This window comes from Dendronephthya gigantea, unplaced genomic scaffold, assembly GCF_004324835.1.
Source record: "Dendronephthya gigantea isolate DGI-Jeju-01 unplaced genomic scaffold, DenGig_1.0 000039F, whole genome shotgun sequence".
Taxonomy (NCBI): Eukaryota; Metazoa; Cnidaria; class Anthozoa; order Malacalcyonacea; family Nephtheidae; genus Dendronephthya; species Dendronephthya gigantea.
Window position 1 is genome coordinate 561,555 of NW_021163049.1, and position 9,174 is coordinate 570,728.

The following is a 9,174-nucleotide window of genomic DNA, read 5'->3' on the forward strand; positions in this document are numbered from 1 at the left end:
AGAATTAAAGGCTATTTTAATAATTTTAAATATCACAATCACCAACCAACTAGGAGGGATACACATAAATTATATAACTCTATTCTATAACACTCTTATGATAGAACCGTTTGAAAGTCATTGCACTACTCCAGCCTGCTCTTTTCAGAATTTCGTCGACTGGAATACTTGCTGCAAAAGCTGCTGTTGAAGAAGCGTGTCGCGTAGAATGTGGTTTAAAAATAGAAACATCGATACCTGCACCTTGTAAGACTATTTTAATCCATCTAGCTAAAGTTTGAGTCCCCACAGGCCGATAAGGTCCCCACAGGTCGCAATAAACAAAGTTTCGTTTTGTCGTAAATCCTTTGTCCTTTCCAGATACTCTTCTAAACACATATATGGGCAAACATCAGCATCAAGAGTATAACGGGGAACAATTACAGGTGGTACTGAATAATTAGGTCTGCTTTGCTTTACATGCTTATCAAGAGCAAAAATGAATTGATTCTCAGATTTCACCATGCATTCAGTATTAATGTTTAAATTAACCAAAGTCTGTTTTCGCTGAATGGTCACCAAGGCCAACAGCATAACCAATTTGTGACTGAGTTCCTTAAGGCTCAAGCTACTGTTGGGAATGAATGTTTTTAAATACTCCAGAACTATCTTGACATCCCAAATTGAATAATGCTTATTCGAGGGTGGTTTTCTTTCAAATGCTCCTTTTAAAAACCGACAAACCAAAGGGTGTTTACCTACTGGATAATTATCAATAGATATAAAGCAAGATAAGGCCGATCGAGCTGTGTTGATACTGGAATATGATAAGTGAAGCTGGGTATACAGAAATTCCAAATCGTGATTCAAAGTGGGGGAATGTGGAGAAATCTTCCGTTCACCACAGAATATATGCCATTTTTTGAGACAAACCGCATACTGTTTTTGCGTAGCAGGTCGCCATGCGTCGAGGAGAACATTGGTAACGTGTCTAGAAAGGCCCTGGCTTTGGTAATGTTGCCTGACACTGGACAAACCATCAGCCTGAGCTTGTTCCTCATGCTGTGGACCTTGTCTAATGGATGAGTCAGTAGCTCCAATTGTGGAGTCCATATCAACAATTTTGGTTGATGAATTAACATTTGAAGGAGAATAGGGTACCAAGTTTGTGTTGGCCATGCAGGGACCACTAATACTCCTTCCGCCTGATCCTCCGAGATCTTCCCCAGGCATTTTGGAATGAGGCTAAATGGGGGAAATGCATAGAAATATTCACTTCCCCATGCTATACTAAATGCATCCACGATTGAAGCATGTGGATCAGGATGCCAGGAGGCATAGCGCTCTAACTGAGTATTTAACTGGGAAGCAAAGAGATCAATGCTAAGTCGCGGGAAAATTGTGTGAATGTTTTGAAAAACCTGCTTATTAAGCTGCCATTCATGGTCTGAAAAGTGTTTTCTGGACAGGGAGTCTGCTATTGCATTGGAGTACCCTGGAATGTAGGCTGCTGTAATCCAAATATTCTTAGGAATACACCATCCCCAGATCTTATTTGCTACTACATCACAGGCAACCGATTTGCATCCCCCCATATGATTAATGTAACTGACAGCAGTCTTATTGTCTAACTCAAATCTTACATGCACTGAAGATATGTCCTTAAAGAATATTGTCAAAGAAATAAAAACAACATAAAGTTCCCTTACATTAATATGTAGGGTGCGCTGTTCATTTGTCCACAACCCTTGAGATTGTAAAGTAGGATTCGTTGTACAGTTTACGCCCCAGCCAAGATCGCTAGCATCTGTCTGAAAGGAATGGGAGACTTCAGGATGACGTAGTTGCCTAACAGCTTGCATAACATTATCTATCCACCAAGAAAGATCTTGTTTTGCTGCATCAGATAAAGTCATAAAAGCATTATATTCCCCTTTATTTAGTGCTAAGGCCTTGATTTTATCGCGCTCAAGATTGCGATAATGCAGTCTGCCAAATTCAACACCAGGAAGGGCAGAGACAAGTGACCCAATAACACTTGCTATACTTTGAATAGTGCTGGATTTCATTTGCATAGTCCGCCTACATAGATCTCGTAAACGTTCCCTTTTGTCAAGAGGGAGCTTAACAACCATATTCCGACTATTGATTAGAAACCCTAACATTAAAATCTCCTGTGACGGAGTCAAAACACATTTGTCAGGGTGCACATATAAGCCTAGACTGATAAATAATTTTATGGTATCAAGTATATTATTTTCACAATCTGAAAAATCTTGGCCTTGTAAATAGAAATCGTCAATAAAGCCACTATTTATGTGTCCTTTTTGCCGGAGCGTAGCTAGAACTGGTTTCATGACCTTGGTGAATATTCTGGGAGAACTAGATAAACCCATAGGTAAGGCGTTAAACTCGTAAAGCTGATGTTCCCAAATAAATTTTAAACATTTTCTCTGCTCCTGAGAAATCGGTATACTATAATACGCATGTTTTAAATCTAGAGAAGCCATGTAACAACCAGGTTTTACGAGATTGAGGATTGCAGCTAGAGTATCCATCTTGAAATGTCTGTAAAGAACAGTTTGGTTGCAATGTTTGAAATTAAAAATCAATCTATGTGAACCATCAGGTTTTGGAACTGTGAAAATTGGAGATATACATTCTCCTTGAACATGCGTAGATTTGGATATTACAGCTAAGTTAAGTAATTTCTCAACTTCCCTAGTAATATTCTGCTGTTGTTCTACATTAAATTGTTGATGCCCAGGTTTGCTATACAAAGAAGGGTCATCAGTAAACTCAATGTGACAGTGTTGGACATAATCTAAAATTTCAGGATCAGAAGTAATTTTGCGCCACATGGCAACAAAATTCTTAGTATTACCTGCAGTAAAAGGTAACTGATTAGAAATAAGTGTATCAGCCTCAGTTAATTTAACATACCAATTGCGACTGGGCTTCTGGTTTGGAGCCTTTCGCTCGGTCTGGGGCGTATTCGGAAAATTCTGACGCTGTGGAAAACTGTTATAAGAGCCTCGGGTATACCTGCCACGAGTAGCACCACTACGAACTCCTCTGGTATTATATGGCTGGAATCGCTGGCCTCGACCTCGGAAAACTGGAGATGGACCTTTACACACTTTATGTTTATTAAGTTCAGCCATTTCTTTAACACGCTTAGCGGTGTCCCCGCCAAAAAGAAATTCATCAGCAGGACTTGTCGTACTACAAAGTCCCTTTGCAAACTCCGTCTTAAAATGTGGTCTGATAGCATCACGACGTCTCTGGTTGAGCTCGAAATTTGCAGTCATAGCCAACGTGATGCCATCTAAACTTGTAGTCAAAACATCTTTTGACACGTTAGCGGATAGTAATGAATTAGTTACCTCGAGTTGACAATTGATAGCGCCTAACAAGGCAGCTTGGGTTGTTTGAAATTTTAAATCAGTGCTTCGCGCTCTACCGGGAATTTCATTCCAAATAGTTGTCTCGCATTTAGGTAACCGTATTTGAACATTCTCAGGTGTATTATGGCGTTTCATGATCGCTTTAGCTTGTTCCTGGCTAATCCGCTTCAAACGTAATTTGTCAACAATACTGCTAACCTTTTCATTAATTGTTGGACCTTTGACTTCAATGTTAATGTCTAATTGTTTGTCATACTGTAAAATCTCACACTCATTAGCATCTGCAACAACATTTTGACCAAGCTGATTCTCAACCATTGTTTTGTCCGCCTGAATTAAACTCTCAATGTCTGCTTGAATATCGATATTCTCAGGATTATCTACACCATCATCAGCCGGTGTAGATTCAGTATCTACAAAGCTCTCTTCATATTGATGTGAGAAACTTGCGAAATTCTCATTTAATCGATTCAAGCTCATCAAGATAGCGCGGTTGACTGAACTTTGTTCAGAGGTATCAAGATCGCTCACAGGCTGATCTGAAGTACGTGAACTATGTTCCGAACAGATGCTCACACCGGAGGCATCGGCCATTGCCACTCTAAAGAAAGAACGGCAACTTATAGGCAAATAATGGCCATATTGTATTTCTTAACCGAAAGAATGCCTGTGCAAGGCAATCTAGGTGAAATTAATATACTGTGACTCGTACAGAGATCACTCACCGTCAATCTTAACAACTATATCACTCATATACTTACCTAACTACAGTCCAAAGCAAAATTGAAAAAACAACAAACATCAAGCGGTAGCTCAATTTTGACGTCCTCTCCCAACGGATGATCCTCGTTCAATAATGTTGTGACGTCACTCCCGCTGAGCCTGCGTTCGTTCTTCATGTCAGTCCGCAGGTTACTATTTATGGGATAGAATTACTATGAGATTGGAGTGTAAGATTGCAAACTCGTCCCCGTTTCTATTTAACCATACAAGTGGAAATATATATATATATATATATATATTTTATATATATATATATATATATTTATATATATATAATATATATATATTTATAAAATCAAATATTAGAAAATTTTGAATATATTGTTCGCTATATATATATATATATATATATATATATATATATATATATATATATATTAATATATATATATATAGCTTGCCACACTCGTCAGGTAAATAATATAATATTACAACAGCACGACGGACTATATACAGGAGATGCATAATTAATTAATTAGATTCCATTAATTAATTTGCATCTCCTGTATATAGTCCGTCTGCTGTTGTAATATTATATTATTTACCTGACGAGTGTGGCAAGCTATAAGCTTGTCATACGAAACAGTCCTGTAGTAAATAAAATTTCGATGAAGTAACCTGCGTTTTCTCATCTTGTGTTATGCCGCTCTGCATTAGCATTGAGCACTCTACCCAGACGATTTTGTATGCGCTAGTTTCTATCTTCACGATAGTTTCTATCACTACACCTGTATATATATATATATATATATATATATATGTATACAATTTAATGTTTTCATTACAATTTTTGAATGAATAAGTTGCTACTTCAAGTTTCATGCAACAAGCAATCATCAGGCAACATACTTATTACGGTTAAGGTTTCAGGTATTACTACTTGCGATGTATTTGCTAACACATGTTCATTTAAACTGTCCAGCGTGGAATTTGCACGCGTGCACACGTTTTGTGAAAGGTTCACTTTTTTTGTTTAAGTTAGACCTAGAATAACAATTACATAGTATTTGCAATTTCTCCTCTAAACATAAATTACACAATTTACCTCCAGCCTTGATTGAATTTGCTAGGGAAATGATAGACCACTTAATATTATATTGTTTTTCATTTTGTAGCAATTTCCAAACATGCTTAGCTAGTTCCGTTTGTTTTTTGTATCTAATGTCGTTGAATGACCTCTTGTGATTTCTGTATCTCTCTTTAAATGCTGTCCCTGTCATACCAATGTATGTTTTTGTTTTCTTTAAGTCTTCGGCTTCCACCTTGGCCTTATAAACTAGATTTTTTGTCAAGAACATCCTATTTAGCGGGCACTTGTTCATGTTCCTGCAGTTGCATAGGTTTTCATTTTTGTTGCCGTTGTCCGGTTGTTGGGAGAGATATTCTTATTGTGCTTTGATATGAAAGATATTTGCGTCATATCAAAGCACAATCAACTCGTGCTCAAAGAATATCACTCCCAACAACCCGAAAACGGCAACAAAAATGAAAACCTATGCAACTGCAGGAGCATGAACGAGTGCCTGCTAAATAAGATGTGCTTGACAAAAAATCTAGTTTATAAGGCCAAGGTTGAAGCCGAAGACTCGAAGGAAACAAAAACATACATTGATATGACAGCGACAACATTTAAAGAGAGATACAGAAATCACAAGAGGTCATTCAACGACATTAGATACGAAAAACAAACGGAACTAGCTAAGCATGTTTGGAAATTAAAACAAAATGAAAAACAATATAATAATAAGTGGTCTATCGTTTCCCTAGCAAATTCAATCAAGGCTGGAGGAAAATCGTGTAATTTATGTTTAGAGGAGAAATTGCAAATACTACGTAATTGTTATTCTAGGTCTAACTTAAACAAAAAAGTGAACTTTTCACAAAATGTGTGCACGCGCGCAAATTCCACGCTGGACAGTTTAAACGAACACGCGTTAGCAAATACATCGCGAGTAGTAATACGTGAAACCTTAACCGTAATTAGTATGTTGCCTGATGATAGCTTGTTTCATGAAACTTGAAGTAGCAACTTATTCATTCAAAAATTGTAATGAAAACATTAAATTAAATGCTCTACAAAATTGTCTTGTATTGAGCACTTTCTATTCTTGAAAACGAGATTACATTATATATATATATATATATATATATATATATATAATTATATAATTAGATATATATATAGATATATAGATATATAGATATATAGATATATAGATATATAGATATATAGATATATAGATATATAGATATATAGATATATAGATATATAGATATATAGATATATATATATATATATATTATAGATTATAGATATATAGATATATATATTATAATATATATATATATATATATATATATATATATATATATATATGTATATATTGTTTATCAATAAATGTTCTCTGGATTTAAAATTGTTTTTTATTGAGCTTTCGACTCGGTTCTTCGAGTCTTCTTCAGAATATCTAAATTATTTACATGTGTATAGCTTTATATATTTAAGTTTCGCGCTGTTCTTTAAGACTCTGTATACGTTGAGAGCATCTGATTGGTTGTTTTGAAGTTGATCTGATATGAGTGGTAGTTGAGGGATGCGTTGTCATGGTTGACTGCATTTCGTTGTCAGGGATGGTCGCTGTGGAATGATTAGATTGTTGTGTATCAGATGCGGGTGGATTTAAGTTATTATTAGTTACATTAATGTGATTATTGATAGAGTCCTTACATTTTGTCTTAAGTTGCAGGTAGACTCCAGGAATATCAATATGTCTGTTAATAGTATTGTCGTCTGTACTAAACCAAGCTTCTTTGAATTCACGTGCGTGTTTTGTTTGTGCTCGTCCCAGTAGTTCAGTTTTTGTCCAGGCGAAGGTGTGAGAGTTGTCGTATGTGTGTACTGCGGGTAGGGATTTAAGGTCGTGTCGTTTTATAGCGTTCTTGTGTTCAGTTATTCGGGTTTCAATTTTCTTCGAGGTTTGACCTACGTATCGTTGTGGACAGTCTTTGGAAGGAATCAAGTAGATGGCATTTCTTGTTTCGGTGGTTGTCGTTTTGTCTTTGTGTTTTGTGAAACATGACCTAAGTTTGTGTGCTGGTTTATGTGCTACGTCAATATTAAAAGGACGAAGTAGTCTGGCAGTCATTTAGATGTGCTCTTAATGTATGGTAAGGTAATTGTTTTATTTGATACTTCAGGTTCTCTTTGTGATTCATTAATTTCATTAGTTTGTTTGTTACTCAGTTTCGTTAGTACTTTGTTAATGAAATTTGTCGGGTAGTTGTTCTTTTTGAAAGTTAAGTACAAGTATTTGCGTTGCGCTTGTTTCGCTTCTTCTGTGTTACAGTGTGTGTCTATTCGGTTAAATAACGTCCTAATGCAGCTTATTTTGTGCTGAGTTGGGTGGTTACTGTTAAAATTTAAGATTTGATCAGTGTGTGTTTTCTTGCGGTAAACCCGTGTGTTTATTGTTCCGTCATTAGTTCGTGTTAATAAAACGTCAAGAAAAGCAAGTTGGTTGTTATGTTCTTCTTCTTTGGTAAATTTTATGTTTTCAATCGTTTGGTTGATTTCGCATAAAATATCGTCAGTCTTGTCTTTCTTTACCGTTGCGAAGACATCGTCAACGTATCTGTTCCATGATTTGATGTTATCGTTATTGGTGACCGATTTCTTCTCTAGATCTTGCATGACTGCTTTAGCAAGGAAACTAGAGAGAGGAGATCCCATAGGTGTGCCTGAAATTTGTCTGTAGTAGGAGTTTTGAAAAGAGAATTCCGTAGAAAGGCAAAGATTAAGAAGGTCAAGAATGTCGTTTTTGTCTAAATTAGTTCTGCTTTTCCATGTGTCATTGTTATTAAGTAGTTCACTTGTGATGCGTTTGGCTGTGTCTAGTGGTGTGGATGTGAAAAGGGAAACTACATCAAATGATATCATGATTTCGTCAGGTTCAAGTTTGAGGTCCTTAATATTATTTAGAAAGGCATTAGTGTTGTTAACCGTATGAGGTGATACTTTAACAAGAGGATGAAGAACCATGGCGAGATATTTGGATAACTCGTATGTTGGGGAGCCTGGAAGAGACACGATAGGTCTTAGAGGGATGTTCTTTTTGTGTATTTTAGGTAGTCCATAAAACTTTGCGGTGGAGGCATCGTTTGGTCGGATTCTGCTATAGTTGCGTTCATCAAGCTTGCCTTTGTCTTTAAGTTGTTTTAATTTCTGGTTAATACGATTAACCGTCGTTTTGTTTGGGTCAGTGTCAAGTGGTTGATATGTTGCCGTGTCTTTTAGTAAAGTGTTTGCTTTATCGATATAATCGGATTTGTTCATAACTACAGTCATTCGTCCTTTGTCAGCTGGTAGTATAATGATTTCTTTGTCATCTTGTAAGTCTTTGATTGCTTTTTGCTCATCAGTGTCGAGGCTAACTGGTCGTTTATTAAGAAGATTAGTTGTTATTTGATGGCGAATACGTTCTTTAGTTTCATCAGGGAGTGAAGTACTTTTTAGTGCAGATTCAAGGTCTGCGACGTAATCTAATGCGTCGGCGTCTTTGGTATTGAAATTTAACCCTTTAGCTAAACTACGAGTTTGTTGTTCAGCGAGAGATCTGTCTGAGATGTTTTTAACCCAGGCGTCAGTGTTATTATTGGATTGTTTGTAGGATCTCGTGTTTTTTAATTTCCTTTCGAGTTGACTGCGTCGTCTCTTTCTATGTTCGTTCGTCGTTTGTTGAATGGCAAGACTTATCGAGTTTGCATCCATCTCAGTTGTATCCTTTATAACAGCAGTACGATATCCCTGTAGTCTTTGTCGATATATTCGTAAGCGATTGCGAGCATCTGATATTAGTACATTTAACATTCGACGGCCATTAGTTTGCGCGATTCGTTGAGCGTGAGTGGTTCTTATAGGTGGTTGATAGTTGATACTATTAGGTAAAATCTGTTGTTGTTTACACTTGTGTAAAAAATTTAGTTGAGTCGAAAGCTCAATAAAAAA

General features: G+C 36.4%; 1 protein-coding gene across 2 annotated transcripts; it reads right to left on the minus strand.

Moving 5' to 3' along the window:
* Window positions 1-707: 707 nt before the first annotated feature.
* LOC114526591 lies at window positions 708-3,985 on the minus strand. 2 transcript variants are annotated; one of them, XR_003687352.1, is made up of 3 exons: window positions 2,923-3,985; window positions 1,689-1,790; window positions 708-1,224 (listed from the first exon to the last, which is right to left on the minus strand). XR_003687352.1 is itself a non-coding variant. In XM_028548188.1 (2 exons), coding segments are annotated over exons 1-2 (1,059 nt in total). In that variant the 5' UTR covers window positions 3,981-3,985; the 3' UTR covers window positions 2,455-2,546. The 2 variants fall into 2 exon arrangements, 1 of the variants encoding a protein (XP_028403989.1); XM_028548188.1 differs by lacking the exons at window positions 708-1,224; window positions 1,689-1,790 and adding an exon at window positions 2,455-2,547.
* Window positions 3,986-9,174: the final 5,189 nt, after the last annotated feature.